The 25,162-nt window shown below is 33.1% G+C and overlaps 3 protein-coding genes, 1 long non-coding RNA gene and 1 pseudogene across 5 annotated transcripts; 3 read left to right on the top strand and 2 right to left on the bottom strand.

The window, feature by feature from the left end:
- Positions 1–1,117: 1,117 nt before the first annotated feature.
- Positions 1,118–1,755, bottom strand: LOC106374791. Its single transcript, XM_013814741.3, has one exon. It carries the CDS (start codon positions 1,621–1,623, stop codon positions 1,294–1,296), a length of 330 nt encoding a protein of 109 aa, XP_013670195.2. The 5' UTR covers positions 1,624–1,755; the 3' UTR covers positions 1,118–1,293.
- A 5,105-nt stretch (positions 1,756–6,860) lies between these two features.
- On the bottom strand, positions 6,861–13,074 carry LOC106448990 (annotated as a pseudogene).
- An 11-nt stretch (positions 13,075–13,085) lies between these two features.
- Positions 13,086–15,574, top strand: LOC125578546. The gene is made up of 2 exons (XR_007316653.1): positions 13,086–15,261; positions 15,410–15,574. It is a non-coding gene; the product is annotated as an uncharacterized LOC125578546 (long non-coding RNA).
- A 1,470-nt stretch (positions 15,575–17,044) lies between these two features.
- Positions 17,045–22,227, top strand: LOC106415583 (squamous cell carcinoma antigen recognized by T-cells 3). The gene is made up of 16 exons (XM_013856334.3): positions 17,045–17,347; positions 17,500–17,633; positions 17,753–17,807; positions 17,969–18,184; positions 18,355–18,630; positions 18,773–18,907; positions 19,013–19,138; positions 19,316–19,360; positions 19,455–19,559; positions 19,777–19,919; positions 20,058–20,181; positions 20,431–20,505; positions 20,781–21,134; positions 21,230–21,322; positions 21,582–21,726; positions 21,815–22,227. The coding sequence occupies exons 1-16, from the start codon at positions 17,135–17,137 to the stop codon at positions 22,045–22,047; spliced, it is 2,472 nt and encodes an 823-aa protein (XP_013711788.1). The 5' UTR covers positions 17,045–17,134; the 3' UTR covers positions 22,048–22,227.
- Positions 22,228–22,419: 192 nt separating this feature from the next.
- Positions 22,420–24,595, top strand: LOC111214162. 2 transcript variants are annotated; one of them, XM_048741538.1, is made up of 5 exons: positions 22,420–23,168; positions 23,246–23,305; positions 23,595–23,765; positions 23,920–24,197; positions 24,285–24,595. In XM_048741538.1, the coding sequence occupies exons 1-4, from the start codon at positions 22,989–22,991 to the stop codon at positions 23,971–23,973; spliced, it is 465 nt and encodes a 154-aa protein (XP_048597495.1). In that variant the 5' UTR covers positions 22,420–22,988; the 3' UTR covers positions 23,974–24,197; positions 24,285–24,595. The 2 variants fall into 2 exon arrangements, 1 of the variants encoding a protein (XP_048597495.1); XR_002663667.2 differs by lacking the exon at positions 22,420–23,168 and having other exon boundaries at positions 23,284–23,484; positions 23,595–24,012; positions 24,102–24,197.
- Positions 24,596–25,162: the final 567 nt, after the last annotated feature.

The raw sequence follows: 25,162 nt of genomic DNA, 5'->3' as shown, positions 1-25,162 counted from the left end.
ACAATTGTTGATGTAACTCGGCGTTGAAGAAAATGAACATTTGTATACATTTATGTTCACTGTATTAGTAGGTGGGAATGGTTCTTGATTTCAGGTTTGCATTTGATATGTGAAGTCGCATCTTACATATTTTATATACATTCAACTGAGTTTGGTTATTATGAGAGAACCTTTTAGATTGCTTCTTTATTATCTTCGCGAATTGCCATCAGGGAATAAAGTTGCAATATCTAAAGGTGCTTGTTAATAAGAAAACCATGTTCAGACATCATTACAAATCGATGTGGTAAAGGTTGACGGGAATTGCGGTTATACATTTTGGAAGGTCCTTTAAAAAAATTGTTAGACGTTAATTAACAAGTTTAAGATCTAACTAATTAAAGATCATCAAATAACATACAACTTGAAGTAAAAGTTTCAGATATCAAGAAAGAAAGGCTCATGCCTACATATGTGGTAAGGATTTTGCATTATGTCATTGGTCTTGGAGCATGTGGACTTCAAATTTGGCAAATCAAGTCGTCGATATTCCTGATAAGTTTTTCTTATCTATATAATGTACTTTTGCTCTAAAACTTTTTTTCATTAGAAAAATGATGAAAACATTCATTATTTCTAAATTAGAAAAACAAAACAAAACTGAACTCTCCATGTGCAAGTGCATTGGACTCGACGATTCTTGGTCGGGTTTTACAGCAAAGGACAATTCTGGAGTCAAGAGTCATATTCATCTTTAATATTCAGTTTATTCATCTTATTATTTCTATAATATTATCTTTGGGCAGATTTTCATTTTGTTTATTTTCTTTGAAACTTCCAGATTTTCATTTTGTTTCGATGGATTCACATTTACGAAACGCAGTGGGTTTACAGTGTCGTTTTGTATGACGAATATATTCCAAATCTTTGAATATACCATTTGTCTATACAAAAATGTATTTACACATTTAGTTTGTAATCTTCCAATCTGCTGGAACCTAATTTAAATCTCTCTGTGTATATGTATATGTTGGTGGACAAATTCAATTATAAATACAAGAAGATCTTCATTACGTTTCTTAACAATGTGTTTATTTCAATGAAAGATCATTGATACATAAAGAAAAAAAAGGGGACATAAGTCAAAATCACTGATCGAATATTCAAAGCAGACGATAACAGTTATATAAGGAACATGTTCTCGTATTAAACGTTTCATAAAAAAGCGATAGGACTTTAATGGAAAATAACATTCAGATCTATATAATATGGTAGATAGAGAGACTAGAGAGGAAAAACAAAACAAAAAGAGTTTTAAGAGATCCCAAAGAATCGCTTACAAGCCTTAACGAATGCTTTTTTCTTGATGTTGTTGCTCTTCTTCTTCTCATGGACCTTCTCTTTATCATCTCCTTCGTTGAAAGGAAGAGGCCACGTGGTGGCAGAGCTGACAGACGAAGATCTTCTCATCATAGACACAGCAGGTTTCATTGGTGAGTGATTCGGATGCTCTGATGCAGCCACCGACCTGTTCCTGCTAAGCCTTGGTTTCATCTCAGCAGGTTCTGGATCTGGTTTCCGTGTCTGGTGATCGACCGGGTTGGGTGTCTGATCTGTTGAATCCATTTTGGAGTAGCCACTCATGGTGTGCTATCTTTTTTCTTCTTGACCTGATTTGTGATTTAATAGATGGACTCTAGTTATGAGTTGTGCCATCTAAAAATGTGTCGAGATCCTAATATAAAATATTACAGCTGGTGGAGATTGTAATTAACGTTTTTAACGCTTGGGCATGTGCACTTGTCTGCCAAATGTTTGGCATCACATGCATATAGCCCACATGTAACACCCCTTTGTAACTCTTGTTATTGCTCTCATTCAAATCTTAGTATATACCAACTTACTAAGTAGTCTTGGATTCATTTCTCACGTTATGGTTTCACTTGGTTTTTAATGATTCTACTAGATTTTGATCCGTGCAACCGTACGGGTGTTTGTTTTCACTTTTCTATACATAAATTATTGTTTTAAAACATAAGTGGTATATATTTTTAATGTTAATCATATACTTAAATATTTATATAACTATTTCAAATACAATAATTTTATAATTTACATGTTATAATTAATTAATTGTTTAACCCGTGCAACCTTATGTATTTGCCACTTCTTATTATATATTTATCTTATTGTATTTGAATTTAGTTATTAAGCAAATTAATATATTCATGAGAAAATATATTTAAAAAATATTTTGTATTTAATTTATGCTAAATTCTGACCCGTATTTCAAAATTAGATTTCTTTTTACCAATATTTTTATGCTTATTCATTTTAGATAATTTATTATTGTATATATAAAAGTGTAAGATATGTTAATTTTTAGACATGTATTATATAGTTTGTTAATTTTAAGTCGTTCTATTATCATATTATATTTTAAATAAATAGTTTATATTTATGAAAATAAAATTTATAAATTTATCAATTGATATAATTTTATCATATTTATTTTAGTATAATAATTATATTTTAAGATGATCATGACTATAAAAGTAGATAAAATAGGATATAATTTTTTTTTTCATTTCTAAACGATAACTTAAAATACATTAAGTTATTTTTTAAATATTACACAGATTTATTAGAATTTTTAAAATATATTATATAAATATATATTATATTTAAAATGAAAATATATTATGATTAAAGTAGTTACAAAGATTTTATATTATTAACTTTAAAAAAATACATGTTAATTTTTATACATGTATTATATAGTTTGATAATGTTAACCCATCTTACCAACATATTAAATTTTATTTTTGAACATAAATATTTTATAATTACGAAAATAAAATATATAAATATATAAATTTAATACAATTTTATTATATTTAGCTCAATATAATAATTTTAACTTAATATTATTGATTATGATTATATAATAACTAAAATATTATAGATTTTTTTATTTTTAATTTTATATAACTGAATATATTAATGTATAATAATATTTTAAACTAATTTCAAAATTAGTAAAAATATTTAAATATAATATCAAAAATGATCTTGTAAAAATCTTTTTTAAACAGAGTTGTTAGAATTTTAAAATAAATCTATACTATTATTTGCGATGTAAATTTTCGTAATGGAGCTCTCACGTTGAAAGTTATAATGGTTAATATCGTTTATACCGTTAATTAATAAAATATATAAATAAATTAAAAAAAATAAAAACAAAATTTTAATTGATTTTTTGATTAGATAATTGATTAATATTAAGAATAATAAGAATTATACAAAATCTGAAAATATAATTTAAAAAGAGATAACTTATGTATATATTGTATTATTATCCGAAAAAGTCTTTAAGTAAAAAGTTAAAAACATAAATTATATAACTAAATATTAATTAAATAAAATTTTTAATTATATAATTAAAAATAGAATATTGAACTATCCAAAATCTAAAAATATAATTAAAAATATAATATATATATATATATTGTATTGTTATCTGAAAAAGTATTTTAGTAAAAAGTTAAAACATTAATTATATAATTAAATATTAATCAAATAATTTTTTTTAATTATATAATTAAAAATATAATATTGAGTTATTTGAAGATTTATATTAATAATGAATATAGCGTACAAAGAACTTTTCAAAATTTTATGAAAATGTTTAAGCCCGCATTGCGGGCAAAACACCTAGTATATTTATATTTAAAATGAAAAGATATCAAAAGATATTATGATTAAAATATTTTAAAAATTATATTTATTATTAGTCTGAATTAAAATATAGTATGAATTTTTATGAATAGGTCCATTAGGTCCATTTTTAAAAAAATCACACATGAATCAAGGTTGTGACTTCTGTTTTAATATATAAGACTAGATTCTGACCCGCCCTTCCAAGGGCGGGTATATTTTTGTTTTATTTTATTTTTAATTTTAATTTTATGTTTGTGTTGTTTTAATCATATTTGTGTTAAATGTTACTTTAATATAATTTTTGATAACTATATTACATATGTCAAATTGCATAACTGTGCATTTGTGAGATATATACATCTACACATGTATATATAATATAATTAATAAATTTAATAATTAAAAGATATACACATTATAAAATAGTTTTGAATCTATCAATACGTAAGCATGAATATAATCGAATATAGGAGCTACATAAGGAGCTAAATAACTGAGAAATTGAAAAATCTCTAAAGATAAAATTGTAGTTCAAATAAAAAAAGCATTATAAGCATCTTCAAAGGTAGGATACAAAACTCCATTAACAGTTCGTAAATCTGTGTAGCTGGTTGATACTTTGTTCTTGTTTAAAAGAAAACTCAGATAAAACAATTCGCTTGTGTTTGAGTTATTTTCATGGTTAATCATTGTTTTCTCTTTGTTCTTACTATTAACTTCCATTCAATCTTGATATTGCGAAGTTTGATTAGCCTTTGTTGAAACATCACCTAAATCATCAGCTTCATGTGTAGCTTCTATGTCATCTTTTTCATATTTTTTTCTCTCCATCTATAGCAAATATGATTAACATAAAGTTATAAATTATAATGGACAAAAACACATAAGAAACTTTGAAATCCAAATCAATATTATTAATACTTAGAAAATGTAATAATGATTAAAGTGCACATGGGTAACTTTCTATTATCTACAAAATAGACACACATATCATATATATATCACCGTCTTAAAAAAACATTTATATACATGAGATAGGTAGTAAATGTTTTGTCTATAATATTGAAAGCTTTAAAACACATTTAAGATAACATTATAAGTTAGACTTATTATTTTCAATGTCTTGATGATGTTTGATATTCTTTACAGGATTGTATTATTATGTATAACAGTTTAATTCAGATTGGAGGTAGAAGAACTATCACCTTGGAAGATAATAGAAGAAAATTTTTTCACTTTCTCGCTAACAATTTGAAAATCTGACCTTTGAATACTGGTAGATATTGATGATTGAAGACAAATGAATTGAAGAGATCTTCAATGTTAGAGTATTATGTGGTTTTAGAAATAACTGAGAAAAGAGTAGATTAATTTATAGGAGATGAAGAAAATAAGTAAATATTTAAATTAATGTAGCTTAAAACTTGAATGAGAAAAATTAGGAAATTGTTAGTTTATATTTAGACTCCAGAAAAAAAAAGATATAGCAAAGAAAACTTCAAAACCAACTAATTTTTAATAATAATCTGTCCATATAATTTTTTAATAAAAACATTTGGGGTATTTAGTTTTTATTGTTTTTTTGTCACAGAAAAGGTTGTAGTTTATATTTTTACATGGAAATTGATTTGTATATTTGTGTTTGGAAAGTTTATACAATAGTAATAGCATTGTTTAAACTATAATTGTACTTTTTTATGTCAACAAAAAACCAAAATACATATATCCCGACAATATAAGGCCTTATATTTACAGTTTCTAGTGAATCAAATACTTGATTTGATTTGATTTTTGATTTTTTCAATTACAGGCCCAAGGCCCAACTTTAATCATTCTCCGACAATACTCGTTTGACCTTTCGTGTTTCATTCTAGAAAGATTCCAGCTTGAAAAGAACACTGCTTCTCTCTCTCTCTCTAATACCACCAAAAGGATTGTGTCTCAAACTCATGGATCTTTAAAATTCTTCTCCAACCCGTTCAGGTACTTGTAATATCCTTCGTTTTCTTGTTAAAGTATAGATTCTGGGATATGTTCTCTAATTTTGAGCTGAATCTAATAGTTTGCGTAAATTAAAGTCTTTGTTTACAGTAGTTAGAAGATGTGACTTAAGAGGACTCCGTTTATTCCAATGATCGATCTTACCGAAGCTGGTCATCGTAGAGCTATTATATGTGTCTGAAGTATATTTGAAGGGAGCCAAGTTCGATCTACTTAATCGAGAAAGGCAGAAAGCATCATTGGCTATTCTCTGTCCAGCTGTGTGACAAAGAAACTCAATTAGTGTCTCATCACCGACGATTCATCTGAAACTAAATCAGAAAAGCTTCATTTCCGATCTGTAAGTTAACTTTTAAAGCTTTGTTCTTCTACTTAATCAGGATAAATTATGGAAATAAAAAAACTAAATGAGGTGGAATAAGGGCTTGTCTTAACCTTTTCATACATATTTTGGTTGAAATGAAAAGTGCTTTTGAGTAATCTTGGTCCCATCTTTGTTTCAGTAGTTGGAAGTAATGATGATTGGTGAAACATGAAGGTGATCTTGACTCTTCTCATTTATAAACACGAAGGTGATCATATCTCTTCTAGTAATAGTATTGATGTTTTGTGATATTGCCTTAAGCTTCTTAAATTTTATGTCTTAGTTGTAAATGTTACAGTAGTTTTACAGTAAATAAAATAACTAAATATTATCTGCTGTAGTGTTCGATGTAATGAAACTCTTGTATTTTTTCTTCAGGACGAAAAAACTAAAAGAAGAATGAGCAAATGGAGCAAAGGAAATCAATCAAACCGTTTTCAAAATAACCTTAAGCTTTGGCATTTCAAGTAAGTCTCTCTAAACAACTTTGAAAAGGAAGAACAGGTTTAGAATTGTGGAACATAAATTAGGATTGGTAGTACGAACGGAATACAAATGTTGAATGTCTGATGTATGTCTACTTGTGTTATTTCTTGCTTGACTCCTTTAGACAAACCTTAGCAAGAGTCTTACGTATAAGTGTTTTGCTTTAATGTATTTCTGCTGTGTTGTTACTTGCTAGATTAAATTACTTATATAGACATTTAGTAAAAAACGTTTCCAAATAAGTTCAGAGTCTGAAAGTAAAAGCAATAAGTTCTAGAAGTCAAAACACACAGCAAAATAAAAATTACAATTAGAGATTCTGAAAAATCTCTTTGAAAACAACATTCTTTGTCTCCCTCTTAGGCTTTCCTTCCTCGTCAACAATTAAAATCTTCAATCCCTTCTTGGATGTAACCTGGAGACAGCTACATATAGTTGTCCATGAGAGAATACATCTCTTGGAAGATACAAACCAACATGAGATAGTGATTGACCCTGACTCTTATTAATTGTGATAGCAAATGCAACTGCAATAGGGAGCTGCCTCCTCCTCATCTTGAAAGGCAATTTCTTATCTGATGGTGTTATAGAAATTCTAGGAATGACCACAGTTTTTCCCACCTTTTCTCCTGTAATCACTTTCGCCTTTACCATTAAATCATCCATCTCTGTAATCTGGAGTCTAGTGCCATTCATCAGTCCGTTTGTATGATCGATGTTTCTAAGCAGCATAACAGGACAGCCGACTTTCAAACGAATGCTATGATTTGGAAGACCAGAAGCCTTGATGGTGTTTAAAAAATCGGGAGTGAGAGCTTGGTCATTAAATGAGAATCGATCAGAAGCATCAATGGAGTCAGAGCTTAAGTAAATTCTTTCTTCTCCTGCATGTTACAAACTCCAATATGAAATCCAGTTGCAGAAAACAATTCCAAAAGCCGAAAAATTTCTCCAAGAAAATACTATACCTGGTAGTTTATCCAACATGTGCTGGTTAATCTTGTTGACATCCTCATTCGTAGGACACAAAATTGCTCTCTCTTGAAAAAACTTTGGCTCTTTATTCTGCTATAAAGAAACATCACCACCATACACTGCTCTGCTAATTGATTCTATTGGATCATCTCCATCAGTAATAAGAAACTCTTCTGGAATATTGATTACTACTTCTCCATCATTCCCTTCACCAATCTTTCCATCCCCAACATCTAAAATCCACTCTGAGAATTTCTTTAATTCCTTTGCATCTTCAGCAGACAGGTTTTCAGAAAGTAGCCTCATATTCTTTGTCAGTTTCATCACTTTGACATGCTTCCATAAATATGAGGAATTAAGAGAATCCAGTACTATTTCTGCTCTTCCAGCACCATGTATGACAGGTAATACTTGTCTAAAATCACCTCCAAATACAACTACTTTCCCACCAAAAGGTCTCCTGTCCTTGTTTCCCAAAATGTCTTTCATACTCCTATCCAAAGATTCAAAACAGTGCCTGCTCATCATTGGGGCTTCATCCCAAATGATTAGAGAAGCTGCTTTTACCAGATTAGCCTGATCACTACCTGGAATGAGTGTGCAAGTGGAAAACTCATCTGGGTTTATCGGTATTCCAAACCTAGAATGTGCTGTCCTTCCTTCTTGTAGCAATAGAGAAGCTATCCCACTTGATGCAGTGTTCAAACATATTTCTCCTTTGTATCTGATTGCTGCAGACAACAATTTCCAGAGGAAGGTTTTACCAGTTCCACCAAATCCATAAACAAAGAACACACCTCCTTTTTCATTTACTACTGCATCAACAATCTCGTCATAGATCTTTCTTTGCTCCTCTGTTAGTTTGACAATGTCTCTGTCATGCTCGGCTTTCATCTTCTCCCTATCATAACTCAGCTCATCTAAAATCAACACATTGTCATTCCCACCAATGTCTGGAGCTGGCTTTGGCATATATTCCCATTGATCTAAAGAAAATCCATTGCTCTTTAAAATCTTCTCAATCTCTAGAAGAGCAAACTGTTTTTTTTCATCATCACTTAAACAGAGATCTACAAAGAAGTAAAACAACAAATAAATTAGACATATAACGTTCCTTTTAGAATATTGTTTTATCAGTGTAAATAGAGTTATGTTCAAACCTGGTCTGTTTAGTAGCTTTCTCCGTTTATACTCTATATCATCACATAGTAACTCCATGTATTCTCCCAAACAACTTCTGGCTCTGACAAACTACCAGACATGAGCATTATAACAAAAGCATGCCGCATATGTCCTGCTGATTCAGTGAAACTCGCCCTCACAAGATCATCAATATATTCTTGATCGTCATCTAGTAAGCCTCGCGTAGCACGCCTTCTTATATGTAGGATACACAACATTGTTGAATGTTCGAATCTCCTCAAAACATGTTGGACCTCTAACTATGTTTAGCAAAACACGCAAATAGAAAGCTTCTTCAATTTTCCTTGGGGCATAATTGATCCTACCAATACTGAATCCTTTCTTTCTATCGTGGAACTTTCTCTCATTCTTATTCCACGTGAACTTAGTTGGGATTTCTGCAAACGTTAGCTTTCTGGCAACATCACTCACCTTGCACAATTCAAACCATGCTGTGAACATAGTATTTTCAATAAGCTTGCGACTGGTCACTTTGTCATAAGTGTCATCGTCTTTGAAAATAATAATCTGCTTTCCTGGTAAGTGCCACTGCAGTCGCTCAACTGGGACTGATCGATAGTGAATAGGGAACTTAAAAGTCCTCCATGACCCTTCACACGCAGAAACATATCTGAAAATTTATGGAATCAAAATTAGTTCAGTAGCTGATGACATTTAGAAGTCAACAATAGCAGAAAAAGACCAAATAGAAATTTACCTGCAGTTGAAGAAATTTTTGATCTCATTTTCCTTTTCAACTTTTACTGTTCCATCAGTCCCAACCTTTTGTTTAGCTGGTCCTTTTTCTGGTGGCTCAACAGTAACAGTGACACGATCTTGACCTTTATTAATATACTTGAATAAGTATTTAATAGAACCAGTCTGATTACACCATTCCACATTTATATGGGCTCGATAACGAAGGGATAATTCCTTATTATACGGTATAACATATCTGTTATCGCAGTTGAAGCCATTTTTCTCTACAAAGCAACCAGGCATTTCACGCCTTCTATAAACTGGAAAGCCATCTTTATTCACTACCGTTTTCTCAACATGATCTTTAGGATACAGCTTTGAACATTTCCCATTTTCCATGCATGGTGACTTCATATTAACTGCCCCACAAGGACCATGAATCATCATATCCTTTACCACTTCAAACAACTCTGGTTCTTTTTCCTTATCAGGTATTTCTGCGGAGATGATCTTGTCAATGTCATCTGTTGTAGGAAATTTTGATTTCGGATGCATGAATATCAGAATATGAGCATGTGGTAGGCCACGTTTCTGAAATTCAACAGTGTACATTGCTGCAATAGAAAAATAGAACGACATTAGTTACTATTTGATATACCATATTATATCAGAATAAAACACCCATGTAATAAAACTCACATGCCACTGTCTTTCCAAGAAGCTCCTTATCTGTTAAATCATACATAAGCGAATCCAATTTACACTTAAAGATCCTGCAGAGAATATCGGGTCTGTCATCAGGACTGAGTTTGCGTGGCTGAAGATACCTTGTGATTTCAGGCCATTTAGGATTGCATGTAAAGGTTATAAACAGATCTGGAAACCCGAAATATTTGCAGATCGCCATTGCATCTAGATACATATTCTTCATGTATCTTGGTCCTCCAACAAATGTGGCTGGTAACAAAAACCGACTGCCTTGATCATGCATATCTATCTTCCCATCATTTTCAGACTGCTGAATAGAGTCAAAGCTATCTGATCTAAGGCTTTTCTGGTTCATCCTCAGATAGCACAAGCGGTTAGACTCTATAGTTGTAAAAGCATCAACCAAAAACTGTTGGAATAGCCTTTTAGAGTGCAGAAGTGTATGACTTTCCCCATCTCTTTCCTGAATCCGAAATGCATACCACTGTCTCATACTAATATTTTTCCTCTTCAGTTTTGCTGTAGCATCTGTAGGTCTTTTTTTAATCCCAAGTCTGAACTCATCCTCACCATATGTAAATATAAGAGGATATTGAAGAGCTAGGTAGGAAGGATGTATTTCACTTATCCGTTTCAGCCATCCTGTTCGCTTCTCTTCCAAAACAATATCTCTTTTATCCATTTCCAAATTGAAATCACCTGGAATTAATGCAGCCACCTCAGATGCAGTAGGAGTATCATATGTCCTCCCGTCTTTCTCGCGACTGCTGACAATCCGCATATGGAAAGTAGTCTCTGGATTAGTATTAAACCTATCCCTTGCTGAGCGGAATTGATGCACATATGGATTAACTTCGTTTAGCATCTCAACTATCTTCTGAATGACTTGTTTTCTCAAACTCTCTTTTTTAGCCTTATCCGCAGATTTCTTGTATTTCCTGGTTAACAATGACGATGTACACATTCTTAGAGTATCAAATAATATAGAAACATAGGCTATCTCGCAGTGCTTATTTATTTAATAACGTACCCTATGATGGCGGCTCTGTTTTCAATTTCGTTTTCAGTGTCAACAATGTAAAGCTGAGAAAACTTGGCTTCTTCTCCATCTGGTGGCTTTAAACTACCCATTAAGTGATAGTATTCTCCTTGAAGCTGAAACATTTTTGGTCCACGTCCTTGCGGAACACATCTATCCACTTTACCCCCAAGATATGTAAAAGAAAAAACCATATTAATTTGCCTGATATTTTCCCGAAAATATCTGCTCATATCATCATCTCCATGAAGCAATCTTTTCAAGACCTCCGGTGATTCCTTTAGTAATGGTAACTGAACTTGACCTAGTCCACAACACATAGAAAATTTTGGTTTCTTGATCTTCCTTTTCTTTTCAATGCGTTCACCATACCACATTTTCGCACCACAGTAGTCACAAATGTAAGTAGGATCACCCTCATCTAAATACTCTGTTAAAAATTTAAAATTAATCAGTGTTTGTTAAAAAGGTTATATTGAAATACAAAAACGTAAAAAATTATTATTACCTGTAGTATTTGATTTTGATTCTGATGGTAATGTAGATGAAGATTCACCTTGGTTGAACGTTGATTTGGATTCATTCACCGGAGAAACAATATCTTTGAACATGGTTTTAAATACTTCAGCCATAGTCAAAATCCTAGACCTTTGTTCATCTGGTACAGAACTTCTTCCAGTATTGTTTTCAGTGTTACCAGTAGCTACTTCATACGAATCACTATCTTCACTACTAACATCATAACTCTGATCACTATAATCGTCACCCTCCTCTGTATATTAATAAAAAACTGTATCATGTATATGGTTCATATGTTTGTTTGAAAAAACTGTGACAATGCATACCATGTTCATCCTCTGTGTTGTTATGTTGACTTGTTGTCCACACGTTTGAATTTTGCTGCTTCGCAATGTCTGCCTTGGAGAAGGCTGGTAATAGATTAGTAGGTTGAATTTTGAGACATGAACTCCTTCTTGAAATGATGTTCGAGAACTGAGCAGACTTGTTGTTATAATCACCTCCTCATCAAAACGATTAAAGAAAATAACAATATCAGTTGTCATAACTAAACCAAATGGTTATTTAAGTTAAATTTTTTTAAAAAAAATTGACCCAGCTTACCATTACCTCTAAATCTCTTAGAACACTGAGGCTGCTTTCCTTTAGCTTTGTCTGTAAGTGTAAACACAACAAAATAGAATCCATCAAATGAACTTAAATTGATTAGTCACTGACTACAAACCAGACAAACAGTAACACATAAAACTGTAATGGGTTAAGAAAAATCACCATAGTTTTGATTTCTTGAACTTAAGACATTTGATGGATGAGTAAAACGCTGACTACTCCTTGATAGTGATAATGTCGGAGTTAAATTTGAAACATCTTTCAACACTGAACGATTTCCAATATCGGACTTTGTCCCATCAGACGATTGAGAATCTGATGGCGTTGGAGTTATAGGTTGATGATTTGGTTTCCTCTTCCGTGTATCAGATTCTTTGTTCTTCATGTTTGGTTTTGGTTACTGCTACCGGAGAAGTTAGTTTTCATTGAAATCTCAAATAACCATCGTTATTATGTAAAGAGTGTTAGGGTTGCTTTATATGAACGTGGGTTAGCTTTCAGAAAATAAATTTAAAATACCTTGCGTTTAAATTAACTTGCTTACGATGTGTATCATATAAGTCGACATATTTGTATTAATTTGAAAAGATAGATACAATATTTATCCACTTATGTTTGATTAATTTTCATATTTTTTATTTGAATCAATCTCATAAATATAAAAATAACTAAACTTGTATATTTATGTTCTAATAATACACCGCCCATAATTGAAATGGAATCAATTAGAACTATACAAAACTTGTAATATATTATTGGAAATTATATATATTGGGGTTAAATTGTTTTTATTATTAATTTATTATTATTATTATTTTTGTATTGTTAAATTAATTTTTTAAATTCCCTATTTCTTTACATCTATATATTATCGCAAACTCAGTCCTGATTAGTTTTTTATTATTATGTTATTAAGGTTTAACTATAAACGTTAGTTTAGACTTTAGTCTTACAATATTTTTAGAGTTTTTAAGCAAACATAAAAAGACGTAAATAACACTGCATTGCTAATCAAAGTTCAAATAAAACCAAACACTTGCAAAGAACAAACTTACTGGAAACAGAAAACAACAAACTTACTGGAAACAGAAAACGACAAACATAAATCACAATGAAAACATAAAAAGTTCAAAACATAAAAACAGAAAACGACAAACACAAAGCACAATTCCACACTTCCTTAGCCACTTTTGTTCGAGTTTGACTGCTGCTTGAGACCTTTTTCTTTTTTCACAAACACTCTGGTGCAATGTTTCTTTGATGACGAAGTGAGTTCAGTTGGGTCGTTGGTTATGGCAATTTCATTGCGTTTAGATGATGGCGTTGTTACAGAGTCCTCGTTGACTTCACTTCCCATCAGTAGAAATGAACCCTACAATATAAACTCAGTTATCTAATAGTTGCGGTCCTTAAATTAAAATTAAAATTTTATATATGAATAAGACAAAAGATACCTGTTCACCACTATAATTTGTAGTTTCAGTTTCAGATGGAGTACCCGATTCTGTGACACCAGCAGTCAATAGCATACTTAGTTCACTCCATACTTTACCAACCTTAAAACTCCCACTTTTGCTTGTATGATTGTCTTTCTCAATGAAAACTCCAAACATGAAAGTTTTACCAACCAAAGAAGTAATAGCTTCAGGAAATGAATCAATATCTTCTAGCTGTATAATGAATGTAGAGTTACATAATAAATTACTTGCATCTGTAAAATAAATGTAGTTATAATTAATAGTTTATGAAATAGAGTATACCTCATCAAATGAACCATCGAGAAGGTTGAGAGCAGTCTCAGGCACAATTCCTTGTGCAGTCCAGTCCAATAACATGAGGGTAGCTTTTCCAGTACCATCCTTAACCTTCACATGAATCTTGAACCTACATAATATAATAAACATAATCAAATTACGTATGCAAACTTTTTGACTATTCATAAACTGTGTTTTGTAAAGTAAACTTACTTTGGGGAGACATCTGTAACTTTATGGTTGCAACCTTCACACCACCAAACATGAGATTTAGTCTCTTTTCCGTTGACTGTTTTCACTGAAGTTGAAAACGGAAGAACCTTTTTTCCCAGGCAAGCATTGCATCCGAAAAAGTACCATCCCCAATCCTTATCAATTGCATAGATTGTGCTAATGATTCTGCATTGCCCAATCTACATTTATAATATATAGAAATTAGTGTTTGACAAATAAATCACTGCTATAACATATATTGAATCGATAAATATAACCTGAGATGATGCAAGAAGCTCTGCAATGTCTTTCTGAGGAAAAAGCAACCACTTATCACGTCTTAATTCCCTCTCAATTTTGTCTTTTTCAGATTGAAATGTTGTCAAAGCATTGGACGGTTCAACCCTGTAAAAACATAAATTAACATAGATTTGTCATAATATTCCTTGAGCTTTATCTAATTTATTAATCTGTTATCAAAACCTTTTCATAAACTCATCTGTCTCCTTTATTGGTGGGTTGAAAACGACCTGAGATGCATCAAACGCATTGGATATCTGAACCTGGTCTGCATATTATCAATAGTAATAAAAAATCAGTAACGCTCTTATTCAAGAAAAATAATAAACACTGTATTATTTTATATAAAAAGAAAATGATATGAGATTACTTCGATAGGTCCCGATTTTAGCAAAACGTATTAGGCATACAACAATTTCTTCTTCAGATTGTTGGCTGAAACTGTGTATTGCTTCAGAAAACTTTCCCCAAAGGCAGCAAGGTATCTTTTGATCACTGTTGAAAACATATATTGAAACGTGTGTATAACTAAAGCCATTGTCAATATAATTAAAAAAAATATATGATATAAGAAATACATAAATTAATATATTACCTGATGTCTCTCAAGCTGAACTCGATTTTCTTTTTTTCTTTACCGTGACACTGCACAGTTTCCAGATCTCCCAACTCAAACACTTGTCCAATAACATCTGATATTGTACACATCATATGTAAGATTCGTAAAACACTTTAGAAAAATATAGAAGTAAAAATTTGTATGAATGTATTAAACTAACCAATTAAGTTGGTTGTATCAAGTTTTCCACTTTGAATGCTTTCAAAGTCAACCAAACTAAGGAACATTTTTTCCTCTTGCAGTGTTGAAGGAGTGATGTCAGTGGTGGGAATGAAGACAATCTTGTATTGGTGATTTGTAGTCTTGTAACTACCGCCATTATTAGTCACCAAGAAATTGTCAATGTTTCTCCAAGCACCAACAGGTACTTTTTTCTCCAAACGATCAAAGTATGTCTTCTTACATGATGCATGAATCTTGTTACCCTTCAATATAATAAGAATAAACGGATTAGATAAAAATTTAAAATATAGATGTATTTAGGAATCATTTGTTTCCGCAACAATAAATAAGAGAACATGATTTAGAAAGGTGTTTGCCATTTAGATGTAGTTACGAATAGTGAGAACAAAATAACAGAAAGAATCATAAGAAAGTTTAGAGACGTACATATGCATCAGAGAAAACGATTTCCAAGGTTTCTCCTGAAAGAGGTGTGAACTGCTTCCAAGTATGAAGGACCTTAACTTGTAGACGCCAGGAAGTTCTGTACGGACGAACTTGATTGACAAAGCTGAGTTCCATAATTGCAGTGCAGTTTCTGTAAAGATTAAAGGTGTGGTGGAGTTATGCGTAGACTGCAATATTTATAAGTGCAGTTTCTGTAAAGATGGAAGGTGTGGAATTTTTCCGGAAATATAGTAGTGGTGATGTTACGTGATTAAAGAAATAAAATACTCAGAAAAGTATTTATGTTCTATCTTTTCAGAAATCATGGGGTTTTTTATTTAATTATTATTTAGGAAATTGTAGTGTTTGTATTTATAATCTGGGTTATAATATTTTTGTATAATGATGTGGAAAATTCACTGAATCATATGGTGACGTAAAGAACTTGAGCAATTTCACATTTTTTAATTATATTTTATTAAAAAAGATTGACGTAAAGAACTTGACAAATTTCACATTTTTTAATTTTTTTTTAATTTTATGAACTTGAGCAATTTCACAATGCAAGGAAAAACAGCTTTTTTTGTTATTTCTGCTTATTTGGTAGTAGAAAATCGTGGAAATATAGTGGGTAAGAAACTAACCACGTTCTTTTTATAAAACTGAAAAAGGCAATTAGAAGAAAAAAACTGTTTTTTAAACGGACATCACGTAACTGTGTGATATATTTGAATTGTATAATACGATACAATTATGTAAAAGTTGGTTTTTTTAAAAAAGGAAGGTCCAGTGGCATAAAAAGTAATATTCCAGGTATGGGTAGGGGTAAAAGATAGGAATGATCCTGAATTAATAATATTGATTTGCGTTGATTATGTTCAGATTGAAAAGAGCATACACTTGGTCCCATTGACTTTTTGAACTAATTTGAGAAATTGGAAAGAACCGGTTTGGTTGGTGATAAACCGAGTTGGTCTAGGAGCACTTGTTAATTTTCACTAGCCCATATCACCAAAGTATAATCGAGTGATTAGTATACAGGTTTAGAAAGTCAACAAAGCTGACCCGTCGAAACCGATGGAACCGACTTCCGAGAATTGAATTCCAATTTGGTCTACTCTAAACCAACATAAACCAAGAAAATTTCATGAACAAGGCTTAATTTCTTTCTGGGCCTATAAAGGGCTCTAAAATATCAATTTGAGGTCAAAGTTGACCAACTGGTTTAGTGAGAGACTTCATTAAACCGGTTCAGCTAGCTTTTAAATTGATTTAGTTGCTTCAGCCTCGACGACGACGGAGGAGTTCGTCAGCCACTGTTGTAACTGAGAGAGCAAAATAAACCCTAAAACCTAAAGATGGATGACACTGAGCTACTCGTTAGCAGCGATCAGAAGATGGAAGACGCTTCAACCGTAAACCCTACCCCTGCCCAAACCATCACACCCTCGTCGGATGATTCCGGCGAGTCCGATTCCGATTCAGAGGACGAGGCCGAGTCGAATCACCAGATTGAAGCCCTCGAGTCGGAGCTCTCCGCCAATCCTTACAACTACGATGCTTATGTCCAAGTAATAATCACTCCCTTCACCTTCTTCCCTTTTGCTATAACACTTGAACAATTGTGCTATTGCTTATGTGCTTGAGAGAGCCTTTTGAGTTGTGCGTTCTCGTTGGAGATGGATGGGTTCTCACAGGTTTTCAAACTTTTTTTTGTTGCCAGTATATAACGCTTCTGAGGAAAACAGCGAACCTTGAGAAGCTAAGAGAAGCAAGAGAAGCTATGAGTGCTATGTTTCCGTTGAGTCCTTCTTTGTGGCTTGAGTGGGCACGGGATGAGGCGTCTTTAGCGTCTAGGTAAGATAGTATCTGCTGTTCTTTGTCTCTTAATATGATCTATTGCTCGTGCTTCCATTTTCATCATAGGCTTCACTTGCTCTGCTTTAATCATTCTTTGTTTACGGTTCCTTCTGCAGTGATAATGTGCCTGAAATTGTGAAGCTTTACGAACGGGGACTTTCTGATTATCAGGTCTGTTCTCTTCTCTACTGGAAACAACATCTCGAAGAATTGTATACCATTTTCTTCTTCTGTTGATTGTAAAGTAGTGACTCGTGAGTACTTGTGGGAAGAATTGTATACCTTTGAGGCTTTTATTATATTAATAAGCTAATATTTGTTCTTGTATGCAGTCTGTATCTCTTTGGTGTGACTACCTGAACTTCTTGCGTGAGTTTGATCCATCCGTACATGGGTATACACCTGATGGAGTCTCAAAGATGAGGAATCTTTTTGAACGTGCTATTCCGGCTGCGGGATTCCATGTTACTGAAGGCAATAGAATATGGGAAGGATATAGAGAGTTTGAGCAAGGCATCTTAGACACTATTGACAAGGCTGACCTTGAGGTGGGATTTATTTTCTTGATTTTGTTATTTACGTTTTATTCACTGCATTCTAGCAGCATGTTAGCGAGGTTTGTGTCTTAGGAAGATTCACTGAGTAAAGAAGCGGGAGAACAAAATTTTCATTTGGTTATAGTTCTTTGGATTTAGTAAGAACTCGTTTTATTTTGCAGGAAAGGAATAAACAGATACAAAGGATTCGGAGCATATTTCACCGTCACCTGTCTGTTCCGCTGAAAGATTTGAGCTCCACGCTTACTACATATAAGGCTTGGGAGTTGGAACAGGGCACTGACCTTGATATTGGATCTGATGATTTGAGTAAGGTTTCTCCCCAGGTTGCTGTTGCAAACAAGGAGGCACTACAGATGTATAGTGAACGTGCCCATCTTGAAGAGAACATATCCAAGAAAGATTTATCCGACACGGAAAAGTTTCAGCATTTCATGGTGCGTATGGCTTAGTTGATATTTGTCTGTATGCTGTGTTGAAGTTGAATTGTAATATGCCTACCATCTGTAATCATATTGCGTGACGGATCTGAATCTAGAGACTTGTCTATTTGGAAACCTGATGACTGTTTTTTTGTAGAGTTACATTAAGTTTGAGCAGACGTCTGGAGATCCTACCCGAGTTCAAGCTATATATGAACGTGCTGTGGCTGAATTCCCGGTTTCAAGTGACTTGTGGATAGACTACACCAGCTATCTTGATAAAACTTTGAAGGTTTTTCATCTCTTGTTGTAGCTTCTTTGTGGGATTTTTTTGTCAGTCTTATCTTGTTTTCTCTAACATTTTCTGCTTTATTTGTACTATGAACTTCCTGCGCAGGTTGGAAAAGCTATAACGCATGCTTATTCTAGGGCGACTAGAAGTTGCCCTTGGACTGGAGATCTTTGGACTCGTTATTTGCTTGCTTTAGAGCGTGGTTCTGCATCTGAAAAAGATATTTATGATGTAAGTCTCTGTTGTTTAAATTAAAAACCAAAATAAATATATTGAAAGGAAAGGATACTCGCCCCAACATTGATTTATCCCTGTTATCGTCTTCTTACCATATCTCATTTGTTGTGCTATGAGATTTTCAGAAAGTTATGCTGAGAAATATTCTACCATTCAAATTGTTTCATACAGGTCTTTGAGAAGTCATTGCAGTGCACATTTTCCTCTTTTGAGGAGGTACAGCTTTTGCTTCCATGATTTTCTTATCTATTTTCTTGCATGTATCCATTCACTCTATCCAATGTAATTCTTATGAGATGTTCCTCATCAGTACCTGGAATTATACCTCACTCGAGTAGATGGTCTGAGAAGGAGAATGATTTCAACTTCGATGGTGGAGACTTTGGATTATTCTCTAATAAGAGAAACTTTTCAGGTTTGTATGCTGCTTTTACCATCAATAATATCCTCAAATTCCTGTTCCCATCTTTCAAGATCTTTCTATGTTAGCAGTTCTTTTAGTTAGTTGCATCTTTCTATTTGAAATGCTATCTAGGTTTTTTTTTTGTAAAAGTGGTTTTGCATTTAGCTTTTCTCGTGATTTGGACCTCTTCTGCATCACTTGAACTAACTTAATGTTTCTTTCCTGTCAGCAAGCATCTGATTATCTAACGCCTCAGATGCAAAATACAGACAGTTTGGTGCGTTTACATGCTTACTGGGCTAACTTGGAACTGAATATTGGAAAAGATCTAGCTGGAGCAAGAGGTGTTTGGGACAGCTTTCTGAAAAAGAGGTTTTGCAAGCTATATCCCTTATATTTGATTTATTATAGTTTTATTCTTCAAATAATCCAGGTAGATTACAGCATTTGTCACTTGTCAGAATAAGGTAAACTGGTCCATTATAATTTATGTTACTTCCTTCTCTCCAGTGGTGGGATGCTAGCAGCCTGGCATGCATATATCGATATGGAAGTACGTTTGGGGCATGTAAAGGAAGCAAGATCTATTTACCGGAGGTGCTATACAAGAAAATTTGATGGGACTGGCTCAGAAGTATGCACTCTATTCCCTCTTGTTTTATGTGTTACTCTTACTTTTGCTTTGTTATCGAAGTAGGGATATTTAGCTCTAACAACACATTCTTTGGCTTCACATGCCCCTAAAATTGCAGTCTATTATTGATATAGATTAGAGAAACCATCTGTAAAGGTGGCAACTGGAAATATGAATGCACCGTATGCTAAGTATCCATGTCGAATTTCTATACGCCTATATCATTTCCTAAGAAGGACAATCTTCCAGGATATATGCCATGGATGGTTGCGCTTTGAAAGGGAGCATGGAGCTTTGGAAGATTTTGACCATGCAGTACAAAAGGTATTATTGTTTACTATCTTTCGACATTTCTAGATAATGGTGAATATTGATAGATTTAAACTGGTTTTGGATTTTATGCTAACCGTGATGTGATAAATACGCCAAACTTAATCTGTTAAATTAGTATTAGATTCATGTTTACTGGGTTACTCTTGGCTTCCGAAATTTAGACTCTGAAGTTCTTATTTAAAAAGCAATGCATTCGTGCTAAAAGGACACGTTGACGAATTGTAAAAGCTGTAAATTATATGATTTGCTGGTTTTTGGTTCCTTAGGTAACACCCCGCTTGGAAGAGCTACAACTGATAAGGCTACAACAAGAGTCTGCACCTGTCAAACCGTCAGCCGGCGTAAAAGAGCATAACCCACAAAAGAGTACACGTGAAAAGAGAAAAGCTGGACCGAATGTAGAAGAAGAGTCTTCTGCTAAGCGGCAAAAGAGTAAAGGTCAAAAGATGAATGACGAGGAAGCAGAAGGTAAGACTGCAACTGTACCAAACAAAATAAGTAAGTCAGAGACTGAAAAAGCAGCTGATTCAAAGAGAGAAGAGTCAGAAGGCGCTAAACCAGTGAAGCCGAAAATCTTTACAGACGAGTGTACAGCTTTTCTTTCAAATCTCAGTCCTAAGGTAAGTATATATGAGCTTCATGTTAAATTTACGAAGTAGACCTATTGGAAGAAAAATGTGGGACATTCTGATACAGGTTATGCTGTTTTTGGCAGGCGCAAGAGGAAGATATACGCAAGTTCTTTAGCGATGTTGGTGGTGTTGCTTCCATTCGCATTCTCCATGACAAAGGCACTGGAAAACCAAGGGTATGTCTGTCGAACACACCTTCATAATATGTGATGTCATTATTTACTGTTACTGTTAATGAATCTGAAAATCTCCGCGTGGTCATGCTTTAGATGAAATCCTGTTTGTAATAGATAATAAGCAACTAGATCTTTCCATCGCGGTTGTTGCTGGGAACTGTTCACCATAGATAGCAATTAAATGCATACTGCCAACGACTATTTGTTTTAGTGAAGCATGCCAATATTGTGGATTGCTTGATGCTCTTGTATCTCTCAGGGACTGGCATACGTTGACTTTGTGGATGATGAGCACCTTGCAGCAGCTATAGCAAAGAACAGAAAGATGTTACTTGGTAAGAAGATCAGTATAGCACGGTCAAATCCAAAGAAGGGTAAAAAAGATTTCACTCGGCGTGGAAATGGTGAGAATCTCTGTCTTTCTAGTTTATTAATTACGTAGCTACTTCTGGTGCAAAATAATATTAACCTTGGTATGATTTGCTTCCACAGAAGGTTCGGGGAATTCAAAGGACACATCCCAGGTTTCTGACAAGGCGAAAGCATCTCTTGATGGCGAAACAGAGGGTGAAAAGCGAGGAAATGAAGTGGAGGTGAGGGGTAAGAACACGTTCGCCATCCCACGAACTGTTAAAGCACTCGGCTTCACGACACCCAAACCCATCGCAGTAGATGAGACGCCAAAATCAAATGACGAGTTCAGGAATATGTTCCTTAAAAAGTAAGGCTTTGGGCTTTGGTCCCTTCTCTTCTCTTCCCCTGGATACAACTTTCTTGTTCTTCTTTTCTTAACACACTCTCTGAACCAATCTTATGTTGTAGACTGACAATGTCGCATCTGAAGCTCTCGTTTGTGTTAAGATAATTAGATAATTTTCAATAACTAAATATACAATTTGAAGTTATTGCAAGATTACCATGTTTTCAGTCCGGCCATCATGTCTTTATCCGTCCATAAAATGCGTAAATCTAAAAAAATACTTAATATGTAAGTATATATAAATCTTTTTCGGATACATTCGGATATTTGAAATACTTAGGATTTGGTTTCGGTTCTCCAAAAACTAAAATTTTGAATAATTGAGATATTTAATCAATTTTAGTTTGGGTTTATTACTATTTTTTGGATCGGGATCGGTTCTTCAAATTTGGTATTTTGTCCACCCCTAGTATTATTGACATGAAAACAAATAAAAACATATTTTTGAAAAAATACATTTGCACGGTCACGCGGATCAAAATCTAGTATGTTTTAAGATAATTTGTATAACATTTCATGAATATAACTCCTGCATAGTGGGATCATAATACTAGTCTACCCATAATATTCTACTCATAAAATCAACACAATACTAAAAGAAGAATAAGGTGAGTGGAGAAGCTGTCCACGTCGTTTAATTAAATCGACCAATAAAAAACTTCTATTTTGCCACATCAGACAAGCCTCACAGTGTGGGCTTCATCCTATAAGTTTTGCGTATGGGCTACATCGAATTTTTAATCTGCTCAATGAGACCCAAATCACAAAATAAACCTGTCGAAGGATGACGATTCTCTACGCCTCTACCACTTCGTCTTCTCCAGTTGAAGAGCAAAGAAACTGAATAGTAATTGAGCCACTTCTACACAATCAATACTTTCGTTTCAATCAATCAATACCTTCTTAATGATTTCGTTTCATCTCTCTGTTTTCCTCCTTCTTTATATACTGATCTTCTTTCCTTCCTCAAATCTCCAAACAAGCGCAACAGCTGATGACGATGAAACTGGAGTTGAGATTGCCATGAGGGTGGTTAGATTCGCCAAGGGCTTGAGCGCTGTGACGATGTTGAGTTTAGTCCCGAAGGTACATATTCTTCTTCTATTATTTTTTGAATGATTTGATTTTATCGCTGTTAATCAAAGTTTTGGTGTTCATATCAGCTTCGTAAGGTATGGATTTTGAAATGTGTAATAAATTTGAAGCTTCTGGTACGGTTTAAGGTGTGATGGTCTACTTTCTGCAGCAGAAAAACGTCAATTTTTTTTTCCTTCCTTTGACCACTCTAATTATAGTTTGACCATTCTAATTATAGCATTTTCACTTTGTTAGATCTTCAGGTTGATTAAGGATTAGGTTCAATACATTGTTTTATTGAGAATAAGATTTACGTAATTTTCAGGTATAGAGTATGTTCAAGCTCTGTTTTCTCGCAGCTCTACTATTTCATTGTTTATTCTGCTTAAATGCATACGCAACAACTGAGATCATGTGTATATGTTATGTTCGTAGGTATTCGCTTTAGGGAAAAAATTGCAAGTAGAGATGATGAAGCTTTTGCATCTGTTCATAACTTCATCAAAACCAGTGATGGATATTCTACTGATAACGACAGTTGGATTTTATATCACTCTTGATGGAGTCAATCTTCTTGGTCATGGTGCTCACAAATATTTGAACAACGTTGGTTATTACTTAAAACACTCTTTTTGTTAATAAATCTAATATACCACTCAACTTTAGTTTAGTTTTTTCTGTAAAGACAAATGAGGTCTGGTCTACTTAGAGATCCTGATAATTGCCACAAATATGGAATGGGTTATGTCTCACTTTGCAGGGCCGTAAGTGTTCTTCTCACTTCTTCAAAAATCACTGTTCTTCTCACTTCTAGAAGACAATGATTTGTGACACACTTCTTGAGAAAGACCAGGTTTTGTAGTATGAATGATCTTAAAAACTCAAATCTTCAAATTTTGGTTTTTGCAGTTAACCAACGTTTGTGATCTGTGATAACTTCAGCTCGACATGAAAAGAGGGCCATGAAGAGTCTTCTCTGCTTATGCCGGAGAAGCCACAAAGTCTTAAGAAAAGAAAACAACTATGTACTCATGCTTGGTACTATCGTAAACTCTAGAAACACATTTCGTGGTGTGTTTGGATTCTTAGAAATCTCTATTTTTTTTTAATTTGGAATATTTTCAGGTGTGATCTGATTCTATGGAGAGGAGAAGGAGTATAACTTTCTTATACTCCAGGAGAGTCACGGTTTTCAGATCACAGACCCGTTTCTGCAATGTTTGCAGTAGAAATTGATATGAAGAGTCTGAAAAAAGATAGATTCAGGAAAGGTTATTCTTGTGCAGCCACTCCACAAAGCATAGTTTTAACTAAGATTATTACAGTTCTTTTTTAGACCAAAAAAAAGTTTTTTTCTTTCTTCATTGTATAGCTATATGAATATTTTTCTTGCATCAGCCATCATGATATATATATATATATATATTTTAATGGTATCAGATGAGATTAGTTTACATATAGAGTTATAATCTTATGCGGCTGCTACATATTGAACTCTCCCATCGACACACAACCTTCCATTGAATCCAACTATGACAGCTGCAAAGTTCCATCGATTCTTCCAAAGAAGAAGAAGAAGATGACGATGAGGTCTCATCACTTGATCAATAACTATTCATCCTTATATTAATGAGGAATGACCGTATACTATGAATGTGTAACAGGTTAGGAGGTGGAGAAAGTAAAAAAAAATGTGATTCTACTATCACATAAAGTCAACTTAACTTAAGACAACAATTCTAAATGATATAAATTGGAGTAAAGAAGAGAGGGAAAATAAAAGATATGAAAGGGGAAAAAATAAAAAATAAAATTAGAAGTAAAGTTTTTCTTTGTTTTAACTAGAGATAATATTATGCTACAGTTATTAAGCATTAAACATCCATCTTAAAATGTAAAATATATAATATAAGTAAATACACAATTTAAAAAAATGGAAAAGTACATTAAGATTTAAATATCTATTTTAAAATATAAAATATAGATATTACGTAAATAAAAAA

Source organism: Brassica napus, chromosome A1 (genome assembly GCF_020379485.1).
Source record: "Brassica napus cultivar Da-Ae chromosome A1, Da-Ae, whole genome shotgun sequence".
In the NCBI taxonomy this organism is placed as follows: domain Eukaryota; kingdom Viridiplantae; phylum Streptophyta; class Magnoliopsida; order Brassicales; family Brassicaceae; genus Brassica; species Brassica napus.
The sequence above is the reverse complement of the archived record's forward strand: the minus strand, read 5'-3'. Positions and strand labels throughout refer to the sequence as shown.